The 15956-nt window shown below is 37.5% G+C and overlaps 1 protein-coding gene across 4 annotated transcripts in view; it reads left to right on the forward strand.

The window, feature by feature from the left end:
* The window catches only part of tbc1d10b (TBC1 domain family, member 10b), a 26151-nt gene continuing 10195 nt past the window's right edge, over positions 1–15956 (forward strand). The window contains exons 1-5 of one of the 4 annotated variants that reach the window (XM_068217079.2): positions 1–155; positions 7778–8646; positions 10212–10244; positions 12943–13042; positions 13151–13258. In XM_068217079.2, coding sequence (XP_068073180.1) covers positions 7802–8646; positions 10212–10244; positions 12943–13042; positions 13151–13258 — 1086 coding nt within the window. In that variant the 5' untranslated portion in view covers positions 1–155; positions 7778–7801. Of the gene's footprint in view, positions 156–2530; positions 2995–7777; positions 8647–10211; positions 10245–12942; positions 13043–13150; positions 13259–15956 lie in introns of those variants that run through there. The other 3 variants (NM_001365255.1, XM_073941396.1, NM_001365256.1) reach the window with 3 other exon arrangements.

Genomic DNA, 15956 nt, shown 5'->3' on the forward strand with positions numbered 1-15956 from the left:
ATGCGCGATGTCGCAATACTATGGCGGAGGACGGAGGCGCGAGTGAAGGCGGCACACGAGCCGCTAATTTACTATTAGGGAGAAATGTTGTAAAACTTCACCTCTGCCTCTCTCTTTCTCACTTTGGACATTTGACCCGCTGGCCTGTTTGTAAGGTAACTTTCCCTCTTTTCTTGGCTGTTAAAGCTGTCGATCCATCCAGACACGAGCGTGTCTGATGTTCAAGTTTTCTCCACTTTGTCTATTACCTGTGATAACCGCGTATTCTTCCCGCCATGGGTGAACAGCGCTTAATTTCTAAAGCCCTTTCTGTTGAGCAGATGAAGATAATAACCAATCATCATAAGACCTCGCCTGTCAGCGCTCAAAAAGCAGGCGGTATAATATTGACATGAGTTTATTAGCTGTAAATGCTCATGCTGTCTTCTGTGCATGAGTTTTGTTTGATACATTCAGAAAGAGTGCTTTCTTTAAGCAGGTCAAATTATGAGTAGGGTTCATATATCTGACTGCTGTATTAAAGAACAAAATTGTATTAAAAATAACCCTATAACTGTCACACCAAGACAAAAGCAATAGATTTTTTTATTGCATTTCTTAACTCATAATGTCGCTATTTAACACAGTCAATGCATTTTTTTCTCAACACATCCCATAATTTCTAAAATATCAGCCTCTACCAACTGGTTAAGAAGTTGGTTTATGGTAAAAGTACCAGAATTAATAAATATACTACAGAACATATGAAGTGCCAGACCAATTGAATTAAAAACATAATCAAAATTAAAAAAATTTATACTAAACCATAGCCATAAGCCATAAAGTATTTTAGATTTTCTTTTAACACAGTACTATACACGCTTTCCTGTTTTTCTTTTCTTTTTTTTTTACAATAAAATCAAAATCAAGTGAATTAGTGCAACAGGATTTAGTTTGCTTGTTTAGTTTAGTTTCACGACTGCTTCCAGAAGACAAAACTCCTGTTTATTGTGGTATTAACCAATTAAACTTCAAAACTACCAAAGTGTGAGTGTGTGTGAGTGAATAATGCATGTACGAGAGAAACAGTGTGATTGTACCTGTGTGTGCGTCTGTGTGTGTGTGTGAGAGAGAGAGAGAGTGTATGAGAGTGTAAAAGAGTGTATTTTCGTGTTTGTGTGTGTGTGTGCCCATGTATATGTATAACAACATCGGTATTACACAGATGTTAGGAGGAGATGGTGAATTATGTGTACATTATGTATAAAATTCAATCACACTAAATATTTTTTTATTTTCAGAAAGTAAAACTACACATAATTTCCTGTAAGGGTTGGGTTTAGAGATTGGATTTGGGGTTAGAGCATTCAAAAGTATAGTTTGTAGAGTATAAAAACAATTGTAACCTATGTAATGTCCCCACAATTCACAAAAATGTGTGTGTGTGTGTGTGTGTGTGTGTGTGCGTGTGTGTGTGAGAGAGAGATAGAGAGAGAACTGTGTGTGAGAGTGTATGAATGTGTGAGAGTGTACATTTAGGTGTGTGTGTGTATGTGTGTGTAAAAGAGAGAGAGAGAGAGAGAGAGTATGAATGAACATGCTGAATTATCTCATCAGTGAAGTGATTTTCTGGTAAAAGAGCCTGACGATGTGAGTTCTTGTACCATAGAAATTATTTAGAGAGAAAAACAGTATCATAAGCCATGTTTCTTTTCATTCTGCTTAATCAAGTGCCCCAAAGATATTTAAAATAAACAAAACAATATGATGTCTTTTGACTGCCTTCTTTAATAACTACATTACACAATACTTGTACTTTTACTTTCAGTACTTGAGTAGTAAATTTTGAAATAAACTACTTGCAATACTTAAGTACTAAAAATGTTGAATACTTTTGTACTTCCACTTAAGTATGGTGATTAAAGAGCACTTCTACTTCTACTCAAGTCACTTTTTGATAGAGCACTTGTACTTTTACTTAAGTACGGGTCTCTAGTACTTTATACATCTCTGCTTACAATTCATAATTCACTTTTAAAAAAATTTAAATCATGAATTAAAAAACACAGTTTGTAAATACACAAATCCAATTTGTAAATTCAAAACACAATTCATACATGCACAACTCTAATTCATTGAAGAAAAATTTATGATTTCTATTGTGAATTCACAAGTTGTGGTTTGAATTAACGAATTGGATTTTGTCTATGTGAATTGTGCAGTGCATGTAGCCTATGAGGTTTATTTCTGCAGATGTATTATTTCTGAGACTCATCTGGCTTCATACAAAGCATGCTGTAAATAACAACAACAGTATGCTTTGGGCTTCCATACATATGTGACAGTCGATTCATTTCATAGAATGTTAGAATGCCTGTTTATTTATTTAAAATGCGAATTAAATCATGTAATTATTATGAGTAATATTGTAAATATTCATATAGTCATACATATATTCATTTTATGTAATATATAATTTATTTTAGGGGAACTTTAAACTCCATACAAAAGCGATGGCTGGATCGACTGGACGTCAGTACGTCAGTCGACACTGACGTACTGCGCGTTGTGAGTCGGGTGCGCGCACGTCGCTGTCACTCAGTTGGTTGTAGGAAATGCGGACACGGCGAGATGTAGGGCCGTGTTTATCTTTTCCAGTGATGCGGCCCAAGTCATATTTTATGGAGGTTCCTTGACATTTTTAAAACGCACCGCAAAACTCAATGCCAACAGTGAAACGGATCTGTTTGCGCGTGGATGAGAGGGAAGCCAGTGCAGAGCGGCAGTGTTTAGCTAACGCCGTTAGCTCAGCAACACACCACCCGCCACACACAGACCCATAACCGCACTTTTAGGTTCATCATTCCAAGTTCTTCATCGTCCCAGAGGCTTAACGTTACCAGCGGCCTGCCTCCCTCGCTTCTTACATCCGTTCATCGGTGGCGGCGGGGGGGTCACGATAACCGGAGCGAATAGGAGCCCCCCCGGGTCGGACGGACAGATCCCTCAGCTGCGGTGAGTCTGCACACTCTCTGTTATCTTCTCTCAGAATTGACAGATGCGATGTAACCGACGAACACACTAAACAACACCATTTCTTCTGCCGTAAAGCGGGAAGTTGAGCTCATCGACCGCACTGGGTGCTGTAGGCATGAGCTAGCGAGTTAGCAGGCCAGTTTCACCTGCCAAAAGTGTACATCACAATTACAAGCATCCCCGTTTTCTAATCACCACATGTACCATGGACTGAATGCTAATCCTCTGTATAATAAAGTCACATTTGTGTTGTTAAGGGGCTGTTGCATGACAGATCGGACAGCACGATTAACAGCTTTAGGTTAAACTTGGCAGTCACAAATCCAGCGTCTCCTGTGGGTTAAGAAGTCTCAGGTGGTGTCTGCTCACTTTTTGACCTTGCTAGGGTGTTTTTTGACTTCAGTCTTGTGCTTAAGAGCGTGATCTAGTTCTCTTGTACTTTTATAAATTAAGGTTACCCCCGGTACTCAGCAGTGTAATGCCCAGTTACTTCACATGTGGTCGATCACAACAGTTGACAGCTCTCACGTTTTCACACATGCCCTTTTAAAACCCCACATTGGCTGTTTGCATGTGTCGTTTGTTTACATCTCTTTCATGTCCACGCTGGGGATATTAGGATAGGATAAAAGTCTTGGTCACCCGGAACGAGCACAGTTCATGTGTATGGGTGGAGTCCCACAAACTGGCATTGTCCGATTCCTGGACGTATTGTCCACTTGAGTCGGATCTTTTAACTGATTTGTTGAACCGAGTCACAAAATCAACTGGAATGATTTGAGCTTTTAATTGGTCCAAACATTTTAACAATTCACTGGCTGATTGAACTGGCTATAAAGTAACTATGTAGAGCTTTTGCTTGTCGGAATGAGTAATATATTACTTTAAAGTCCTCATGAAATCACTCTGGAATGGTATTGAAGACGTCTTGGCTTTAATCATTCAGCTGCTTTTATTACATCTATTCTATCTTTCGCTCTGATGGCATGGTTTGAAGTCTGTCCCTTGAATACAGAAGTAGACTGAGCCAGGTTTTTAGATGGTCAAGCAGGTTGATTGGCGAATCACATCTGACCAATGAATCACTGTATAGTAGGCAGCTTTTACGGATTGCCCAAAATACTAGTAGCTGTAGCTCTCATCCTCTGTCTGGGAAGTTTACCCTGCTCCCTTTGGGTCGAAGGTTTCAGATGCTTTTTAGTAGGACAAAACAATACAGGAATAGCTTTGTTCCAACATCTATTGTCGCTCTGGATAAATTATAATATTTTATAAGGTACTTTTGTATGTGTTTATCTGTAATTTAATTGTTTGCATCAAATGCCATACTTTGCTGCAAAAAGAATCTACTTACAGGTACCAATAAAGTCAACTCAACCAATAGTTTCCTGTGAGTATGAGATGTTGAGGAGGAATGCTGAAATTAAACAACACCCTCTATTCACACTGCACTTACACACTTTGTACTCATTCATCTTCATAAAGTTTTGTTAGTCGTCTGTGTCTAAAAGCCACACCCCTAATTGCATGAAGTTGTTTTTAGTTAAATAAAGGCATTAACTGACTTTAAGTCTAATTTAATGTTTGAACACACTACTTGTTTTAAACTAAAACACAGACTAGAACAGTGGATATAAATAGTGTGCAAACAGGGAAATATGTCACAATACTGATGTTGGGTATTTTAGAACTACAGAATAGGCTCATATGTACACATAAGTGAGTTTTATCATCACAAATTTAATGACATAAAAGTCGATAAATGGCATTTTATTAAAATCTTATGAGGATTTATTTCGACCAAGACATGTTTATGAGTTTTAGTATGGTTTGATTGTTTTAATTGTTGTATTGTTAAGCATAAATAGTTATTTATATTTAGGTTTAAATATAATATAATTTATATAATGTAAGTATTATAACATTTATTTATATTCACAAAATGAACTATGAAATTACTGTATCGATAACTGAATACTTTATAGTAGGGCTGGGACGATAAACGATATTATATTAAATTGTGATAAAAGTTATTTCAATAAGCTCTGGACTTTAATACTCTATATTGATCCAAGAGCTAATCACACCGCAGAAATGTGCAACAATGGGAATCTAAAAATGTGTTATTAAAGATGTACTGAATTTTTGGCCACTGAAAGTTTATTGACCGAAAATATGTTATGCTAGTAGTTAATAAATCCTCTAATTTTTGTGGCTTCATTGTGTCATTGTTGGAATAATCTTAAGTCTGGAAGCATTAACAACTTATATAAAAATATTTATTGTTATTATCATTCAATATGGAAAATAAATATTGAGATTGCATTTTTGCCATATCGCCCAGCCCTAATTTATAGTACTAAATTTAATTTAAAGCATAGGTCTCAAACTCAACTCCCGGAGGGCCGCAGCTCTGCACAGTCTGCGCAGCTCCAACCATAATCAAACACAGCTAATACAACTAATCAAGGAGTTCAAGACTACTAAACACTACTAGATGAGGTGTGTTTGATTAGGGTTTGGAGCAAAACTTTGCAGAGCTGCGGCCCTCCAGGAATCGAGTTTGAGACCCATGGTTTAAAGGGACAGCTCACCCCAAAATTAGATTTCCTCTTCATTTACACACACTTGTGTTTCTAAACTTTTATACATTTTTCTTCTTTTGTTTCTTTGAAGATGCATTGGTTAATGCTTTCTTACACACCCTTACATTTTAATATTTTGCTGGTATTTCATCAGTTTTTAGACATCCCAGTTTGACAGCACATGGTAAATGTCAAAACCTAGTGAGCATTCTGCCTAGATAGCATTTTGTCTTCACAGGCGTGTCAGATATTTAGTCACCACAATGCTTTTGTGAAGGAACCACTTCCTTTTTATGTCCTGCAAGCATGTGTACTCGGACATGTTTATTTATAGATCATGCGGAAGAAGAAGAGTCAGATTTTAGTAAAAGAGGAAGCAGTGATGCCCTGTTCCTTTACTCTCCACCTACACTGGACCTGCATCGACTAGCGTTGCCATACACTTAGACAAGTAATTGAAGGTTAATTGCATCTAATTTATGACTTTGTCAAACAAGTTCAACCTTGTGTTAACCAAGCAGTACAAAGGTCCTCTAGTCTGATGTGTCCTACCCTTTAGGATATGTTTACAGGCAGTGCGTTATGCCAAATTGTTAAAACCTTTGTTTAATGCACTTCCTAATTTAAAGAGACATTTGAATCTTGTCATTAAAATGGTTGTATATTAATTAATTAGTTTTTTTTGTACAAAAGGGTAAATGGTTGTAACTCTTGTTAAAACCATGCATAAGTTATCTTGTTTGTCATTATGTTACCTAGACTGAAAAGAGAATCTTAAGAAAGCATCACTCATCGTTTGGGTGTCAAATTGAACTGCTTTGTCCCATAATTGGCACCTTTTGAGTACACACTAGGGCTGCATGATTTTGGAAAAATCTGACATTGCAATATTTAGTTTTTATGCGATTAAATAATGCAACATAAATACAACTTCACTAGCTTGAATAACTCAATTTTAGTGGAAAAAAAGATTAATTTAGAGTGAACTGGTTGATTTTGTAAGGGTCATGTATAAAAACAAACAACATTGCAAGCAAGAATAATTACAATAGAGCAAATAAACAAGTAAAAGAAACATTGCCTTATGGTTTTTCAGAGAATGAAGCGTTATTTATCTACAGAAATTAAAAAAATAAAATAATCATTATAATTATTCGGTAAATGTATTCTTCATAGACATTTCAATGTTATACGTTATTGTGCCTGAATGTCTTAAACACTCCTGAAAAGCCTTTAAAACACATGCAAATGATAAAGATTCAATGTTGCGGTTATACTTTTCAATGACTTCACAATTCTCATGTACTCTCAAGTGTTGATTAGCTATAATCCCAACTTAACATTGCATGTCCTGCGATGTGACTATTGCAGACATATTTATTGCGATATCCATGCTAAAAAGATATATTGTGCAGCCCAAGCTCACATTTACAAATGAAATATGATAAATGCATATGATATATATATAATTTGTAAAAATCAGTTCAGGGTTAGACAAATAATTAAAATATATGCATGTAAATTTGTATGTATATATGCATAACATATGTATAGAAAAATCATCTTACCTATGAAACAGTGGTACATTTAAAGTTTAGGGCCAGTATGTTTTTTTTATATCTTGTTTCAAAAAGGAATATTTAGTTACATATAAAATGTATTGATACTTATTTAACATATTCAGCAAGGATGCATTCAGTTTGTTTTGACATTTGTTTTACAGTAAGACATGCAATTGGAAGGCTGCATTATTATTTATTTAAAATGTATATTAAAGGTGAAAACTGTTATTTGGAACTTTGATAGTGTTTTTCAAATGACTGTTTACAGTATTTGTGAACATATAAAAGTAACCCAAGGGATCATAGGAGATTTTTTTTTTTCCAAGTTTATTTAAACTTGTCACAGTTTCTGTAAGCGAATAAGAAATGTGTAGACTTTTGCTCAGTAGACTTCTAATGCAAATACAGTTTGTCAATAATTTTTTGGTATCATTTTTCTCATAAGTGACAAAATTATTTTAAATAGTTTTTCTTTCTTGTTTTTTAGGATTTAGATTAATGCATTGTCTCCCACTACATGCATACACTTCAATATATTTCCCCTCATTTATTTTATTTAAAAGGAAAATGTAATGTCAGGCTTGTGATTGTTGTGTTTTTTCTTCTTTTGATCAGCCGTATTACTGAGGAGCAGAAGCTATGGCTGAAATCACCACCATCACTCCCTCCCCTCCTGGTATGGGTGAACAACCAGTGCCTGCTCCCTCCAGCCCACAGCCTCTCCCCTCAGAAACTCCCATCCCAAAATCCTCTCTCTATGGTGATCGAGCCGTGATGGGAAACCCTACATTACAGACAGGTGGAAGAAATTCTTCATCTTGGGAGAGCACACCTGGCCAAAACAGTACCTCATCCTCTTCAGTGGGAACTAAGAGCACTGCTGGTCCGCCAGCAGAGGTACTCGCTGCTACACAAGGAGAAACTAATGGGAAAGATGATTTGGTTGAGCAGCACGCTGAATCGCAGAGCTCAGAGCAGGAGCAACAGATGCCGCCATCGCCTGAACTTAATCCCAGTCCTAATCTCTATCCCAATGTTCAAGTCAGCCAGACTTCCAGTCCCGCTCCCCCCATAGACATTCCTCCTCAATCTACACCTCCTCCCCTTCCCAACTCCAACCCGGCCCTCTCTTCGCAAGACTCCAGGCAAACAGAAGCACAAGCAGTCCCGGAGCCCGAACCCAACACTCCAAGCACCACCATGATGACTCATGAACTCCCCTGCACACCCTCCAGAGCTGAACCTCCAGCAGTACTGGTGCATGAGTCTGCTGGGTCATTGGGTCTGCCCTCTACATACAGACGACCGGCCCCAGACACGCTCAGCTACCTGGAGTCTGCCAGCCTCATGTCAGGCACACTGGAGTCTCTGTCGGGGCTCGGCGAGGACGGCAGCTCCATTGGCTCAGACTCTGAGATCAACGGTCCAGTGAGGAAAACTGATAAATACGGCTTCCTGGGAGGAGCGCAGTACAGTGAGACCAAGTGAGTGTGTGTGTGTGTGTGTGTGTGAACTGAAGGGCACAAAACTACATTCTTACATCTTCTTTGTGTGGTTTCCTTATTACTAGGACCAGACAGAATCTGCAGACATTTCTTGCTATTTTTTAGAGTATCATAACTAAAAACGTAATTTATAAATTTATTATGTATAATATATATAAATATACTATATTAAATAAAATATATATATTTTTAACTTTTAATTAACGTTTACAATGCAAATCCAGTTAGAGCCACTTATTTGGTAAACAAAGCAAGTCTCTCATAATATATATCTACTAACAGACAGAAATGTGACTTTACAAACTTTTTGTAAATCAATCATTTGAACATTTTCATATTTGTTAATAATATTACTGAAACGGAATGAATATAAATTTACTCCATGGGCTAAAAAACTGGAAATCTACAGATTTCTGCACGAGCAGATTCCATGTGGGCCTACTTACAAGTAAAGAGAGCAAGGCCAAACCACTTCAAAATTTAAATGTGTAAAAAAACTGTTTCAAAATGGATAAACTCTTCCATTTGCTGCAAACATTTTGAAAATGTTCTTTTCGACTTGCTTGTCAACTTAATTCAAATTCCTAATTTTCTTTTAGTGCATATGACATTTGATTTTAGTATTACTAATGTCAAGTTCAGACTGCAGGATTTTTAATGTAGTTGCGTCACAGATGTTTCAACATCTTTGTCTCTTCATCCACAAACTACGTCTTGCGCCCAAACGCACGAGAAGTGAAATGGGAACAATGCGAGGTCAAGTTACATAGGATATCTTTCGTTATTAACTACATAATGAGAAAGATTATGTAGTTTCACCTTTAGTGGGGTGAAAAATGTACATATTTTGCCTACCGGGTGTTTGAAGAGGATTAGCATTTTCCACTAAACTTTTTTTCGTTTTTGACCCGGTTGTGGTATTGCTCAGTTCCTGCCATATTTACTCTAGTTTTTCCTTTATTTTGTGAGTCTAAATAACTTGGACTGAAAAGAAGCATTTTTAACTTCTCTCCAACCTTCTCGCTGAAGTTAATCGGCACTGTAATTTTTCAACCAGAACTCATTTCACATGGCATGATTTTGAATCAGCAACAGGTCCAGATGTTTAGCATGTCAAATATCTCACAGAAAATCGGTGCTAAAATCATGCAGTCTGAACTCGGCATTAGTTACGCATGTAAACAAGACTCAATAAAAGGATTTGAATAATTAGAAGATGATGCAAACCTGGGTGGTTGTATGGCCACGACATAAGGTAACCACTACATTTTTATTTATTATTTTTAAATATTAATATTATTATATTCGAAAACTTAATTGTCATGAGTAAAGATTAATCGATTACTAAATTGACAGGGCTATAGGTCTATTAAGCATGGATGATATTTTGTTTAATACAAACGGTCCAATATTGTGCTTGGAGAAACAGAACGGTGCAGCAACTAAACATTTGTGATGTTGTGTTGTATTTTGCCATGCTCATTCATTATCTGAATCTTAATATAGTTACAATCAACAAGGTGTATATGTGCATTTTTACACAGACATTGTGCAGGATCAGGACCAAATCTAAATAGGTAAAACAATCTCTCCTCCGCAGCTCTAGTCTGAACGCTCTCTGCCTGCTTCCTGATTGATTCGCTGACGGTCTATCAGCTTATGGCATTGAGATTTATCCTGAATCTCTCTTCGCTTTGTGATCTGTCGTGTCATTTTATAGTTATTCACATCATTGGCAGTTTATGTGAAGACTTCTCCTGTACAAGTTACTAACCTGCCACAAATAGCGGGTTCATTAAAACATTTCAGGGAGGCTGTATTTGATTTAGAGGGCAGGTTATAAAATGTTGGAAACCACTGGTCTACACAGTATCCTGTGCAAAATTAGGAAGAGAAAAAATAAACTATTTGCTCACATGGACACACACGTGCACCAGTTGGCTGTGTGACACGGCACTATTGACATCTATAGTATATTAGTCATCATATATCAGTCATCCTTTAATCATTAAAGAGTTAATCACCCAAAAATGATTATCCTGTAATTACTCACCCTCACATTATTGCCAACCTGCAAGACTTTCATTCATCTTCAAAACTCTTAATTAATTAAATGCATTCTCTTAGAGGTGTCTGATTTTTAAATGTTTTACGAAGATGTGTTAACACTGTTAAATTGTAATTTTTCATATAGGGCAAAACATTTAGAGTCACAGGCATTGATTATTTTTAAAGTAGAGTTTAAGATATTCATGAACGATTGAATCAACATTTATATTGAAAATGTCAGGAGTAAACAAAATATTGAAACGGAACATGTTGACAAAAATCAATATTCACAGTCATCTCTGTGACTCAAATGTTGGTTGGATAAATCAGAGCAGGTCGATTCAGAATGAAAGTGAATTATAGGTTAATTGCCAGGCCCCTGATGTGATGTGTGCTGGTAGGAAATGAATAATTCACACCTATGACTGAGAGCAGGCTAAACAGTTGGGGCTGCTTTCCTGTGTCAGTGTTGCTCGCTCTTTTTCTGTGTCCTTCATGTGTTTGTTGTGAGTGACTCAGATTGTGCTGAGAGGTCTCATTTGAGTCAGAGAGCACTGACTGTCTCACTTTTAGTCTCTCTCTTCCCTCGACTGTCTCTGCTGTGCCTCTTGTACTGACTAATTGTGCTAAAATGGGCAATCACACTGTTCTTTTGCATTTGAACATTTCCTTTTTTTATTCTTGTTCGGCATGAATGCATTAACCACCACATGTCCAGCTATTTAAAAAATTTCTGCGTGAGAGAGCCTTAAATTAGGCCTTCTCATATGGTCAGCGTGCTGCCTGTCAGATTTAGATCTCACTGCTATTTTTGTTTTGTTTTTATACATCTTAAGTTTAATTTAGAAGTGAGTCAGAAAGTGTAAATATTGGCTTTGTGCTCCTAGCAAGTGCTTAGCCTGACTAAGCATCCTTTGCCTGGTCATTTCATTCTCTGTTTTTTGAACATTAAATCCCCACCTTGTAGTTTAGTCGGCAGCTAGCTCTCTGCAACTCTCACATAATTGCCCATTTAAGCTAAGCAGGGCTGCACCCAGTCAGTACCAGGATTGGAGACCACATGGGAGAGCTATGATACTGTTGGAAGTGGTGTTAGTGAGGCCAGCAGGGGGTGCTCAACCTGCGGTCTGTGTGGGTCCCAATGCCCCAGTATGGTGAAGGGGACTCTATTCTGCTTGGTGAGCGCCGTCTTTCAGATGAGACGTTTAACCGAGGTCTTGCGATAGCTATGAATAAAACAATGTTTACTAGCATTATAAACAAATTACTTCCCCTCAATATACAGCAAGTCATTTCATTTCAACAATATTCAAAACAGAAAAATAAATTGAACACTATTATAAAACAAGCAGAGCATACAGTGATGTTCTCCAAAAACAATTGTTTTTTGCGTGAACATCAAGGCTAATCTAGCTTATTTGATCTGAAACTTAAACTAGAGATGTGTGGGAAATGCAGTATTAAAATACCATTTTATGCATATAATCAAATACTCTCAGCATTCAACAGCCGTTCATATGTGTGCAAGCTTTTTGTGTCTTTCGCTTGTTTAAGAGTAACTGGAATATGTAAATCATCTTGGAGTAAAAGCCAAAGCAATTGTCAGATTATACAAGCAAATAAGGTAAGCTTCATGTTCAGAGATCACACTAGAGGTTCTGCCTTTGGTGTCATTCGCTTTGTGAATTCACTACGCTTTTTCTTTTTTTAATAAGTCATTATTACTTTAGCGACAACACTTTTCAAATCAATTATTGTATATTATTATTATATTATATTATATTATTGCATCTATATAAAATCTTTATGATATATCGCAAATTAAAGGTGCACATTTTGCCATTTCTTGCCAACCAGCTACCTTGTTGTTGTTAGTGCCATGCTTTACTGCTTGAGCTATATGAAAGCTCAAGTATAAACCCTTTTGTCTCAGGTTCGTCCTTCTCTCAGAGCCAGGGTGGGAGCTTTTACGTTGGTCGCACTTTATTTTAATGGTCTGTTTGTTGAATTTATGTTGATTGCATCTACATGCCAAATGATTCTAATTAGATTATATAAGTAGACTTTTAGGGTTAGTGTTAGTTTACATGTACTTGCAAAATTTCTTATTGTCAGTTAAATGTCTGTTGAAGAAGCATAACAACATATCAACTGGACCATCAAAAGTGTTACCAGTAGGTTTATGTGTTTTGTGTGGTTTATGTACTTGTGACCTCTGTGTTGTAGTGAGGCAGAGCTCGCTGTGGCTGTGGCCAGACAGAGGGAGATGAAATGGCTTGACATGTTCAGAAACTGGGACAAATGGGTATCCCGACGCTTTCAAAAGGTCAGTTTCTCACTTAAAAGCTTACACAATGCACTCTATTCTGAATTAGGAAATACTTTCCTTATAATTGTTGATACAATGGTGAGTTATGCTTTGCTTCTGATGCAGGTTAAAATGCGCTGCAGAAAAGGAATCCCCTCATCGCTCAGAGCTAAAGCCTGGCAGCTGCTTTCCAACAGCCAGGAGCTCCTTGACTCCAATCCTGGGAAGTTTGAGGTATGAGAAAGCAAAGTTCCTTTCAAGGAAAGTCTATTCACTCTGCGGCCATGTTTGCGATACCCCAGGACAGCTCATCCAAAACCAAAGTCCTAATATAATGGAGGAATCCTGAAATCTTGAAAATTTCCTTGCTGAACTCGCAACTAAATGACAGATTTTAAAGGGCCATGAAACCCCCTCGTTTCAGCAGGGTGTTTTCACACCTCTTCTTTGGAAAAAGTCAGAAAAGTGGGGGTGTCCAGCTCTGTTTAGGGGGGAGTGTCGGAGAAACTAAAGTGGGAGGGTGTGGGAGTGTCTATTTGGGCACGCGCGAGTTTCAGTCAAAATACACAGGAGAAAGGGATGGTGTTTAACCTACATGGACATCTGTAGTCGAATTATTTGCCAAATTATTACATGTCGGACTTTAACTGCAGTTCGGCTCTTTCATTCAGGGAATTCATTCATGCCCCTCGCGACAAATGAGATATTTGATTCGAGGAACTGCTTTAAGCGTGTATTTTTCATGCAATGTTTGATACCGCACGGCGAATGACAGAAAAAAAACTCCGCATTTCCCGGAAACTTAGATGCACACGGCAGGTAGCATCCGAAAGCCGCGTGTGTTATTCCGGTCACAAAATGCGGTGCTAACATGTTTGCACTCAATGCAATAGTTAACTTATTTGATACGAACAAACTGAATATACAAAGAGCACTGGTCGCTCACTTACCAAATCTGTAGAGACAGGACAATCACCAGCAACTAGAGCCGCGTCTTTATGAAGAGAAGACTACATCCGGAATCCGGATTTCAGCGTTTGCAGATGAGAACAGCTCTCAGGTAAACAATAATCCCCCTTAGACACGTAAATTATTGTTGTCGAGCGTCGCGTACACTGTAATCCACACGTGATCCAGATAAGCTCTCACAGAGAGAAAATGAAAATGAAACTTAATGGCAGCAAACTGTAAAAGCAACACTTCACGCTTGTTTTGCCAACACAACGTGGCGTCTCTGTGGTGTAAAGACGGTGACACTAATGAATATTAATGAAGTTGCACAATAGAGCGCGCTGATTGGTTTGAACCAAGCCTTACTCATGCATTAATGCAACACACTGTAAGACGTAATAAGGCACACTCTGGCACAGACGCCCAGTCTGCACGCTGGAATACAACGCTATTATGTCATGACCGTGACGCAGCTTCAAAAATTCGTTTCAAACAGGAAGTACGAATTTGCTTGAAATAACGCAAAAACAACCAATCTACACTTTTTAGTGAAATATAGGTGTCCTAATAGTGTTTTTAGCAGTGTGGGACACATATACGACTGTCAACAGCTCAAAAAATGTGTTTTGGTGTTTCGTGACCCTTTAAATCAATCAACAATAAAATCTGAAGTGACCTGTCCCATTACTGTTGTTGCTTAAGTTGTTTTAGAATTTTTATCATGCATTAGTGGTAAAAATCTTATTTAACTGATGTATTCATTTGATTGTTGATTTTAATTCTATATTATTGATTTATTATGCTCATGCCTTGAAAATAGCCTTGCCTGCTGACATGAAATAAAAATATGTTACATTTCCTGTTCGCTCCATCTACTTGCTATTTCAGTACGATTGATACATTTATACATGGTTGGGTATTTCAACCGGAAGGTAGGATTTCCTTTATTCTGGTGGCCATAATGATTCCACTTTTCCCCATTCACAGTAATGTTACTGAACAGTCTTTGTATATCTATAATCTCTGGAGAAAGTCTTCTTTAAGGAAACTGCTAAGAGGCCATATTTGGAAATTCTCATGGCAGCAATTTTGTATCCACGAAGTTCTATCTATTCGAATGGGGAACTAGACAAATCTCAGAATCTATAATAAACTCCTAAACGAATGACATATTTCAAATAGGCAATAGAAGGGGACTTTAAGAGCATGTTAGTTAGTTTTGATTCAGGTGATTTATATTGCAATGCAGATTTTTTTAGACCTTTTTAGGGCAGTGGTCTTAAGCTCAATTCCTGGAGGGCCACGGCTCTGTATAGTATAGCTCCAAGCACTTCCAACTAACGCCTGCTTAATACTCTCTAGTAGTCTTGAACACCTTGATTAGTTGGATCAGCTGTGTTTGATTTGGGTTGGAGCAGCCCTCCAGGAATCAAGTTTGAGACCCATGGGTTAGGGTATATTCTGCAATATTGTCCATTGTTGTTTCTCCCATTTATGGTCTCTCATTCATATGTCCACTTTAATACGTTTTCATTTATAAACATATTGTTCGTTTAGTTATGGCTGTCCGTCCACAATAAAATAGGGTTTTTTAAGTAACACGAAATATATTTTGGGAAACGCTGTCCAAAATGAATCCGTTTGAAAGTGCTGTTTTTGCCCTGCAGTGTAGACTGCGAAACTGGAGGCTTTCGAAAACGATGTCTATTTTAGCCGATGCAGTCATGTGACCAATTCATCTAACATTGTAGAAAACATTGTAAAGATGTTTTAAATGCTGTCCATTTTGACAGCTTTATGATAAATTAATGTTAGTTCGTACATTCTCTATATTGCCTTCAAAGAATACGGAATGTTTACTGGGAGCTTTTGTTTAGCTGCAAAACCAGACCACAGTTGCAATATTTTCCGCAACGTTTCAAGAGACGGAAACTACATAAATACCAGTTGGATGAGACGCAGGAAAAAGTGTCTTACGAAA

Source organism: Danio rerio, chromosome 3 (genome assembly GCF_049306965.1).
Source record: "Danio rerio strain Tuebingen ecotype United States chromosome 3, GRCz12tu, whole genome shotgun sequence".
Taxonomy (NCBI): Eukaryota; Metazoa; Chordata; class Actinopteri; order Cypriniformes; family Danionidae; genus Danio; species Danio rerio.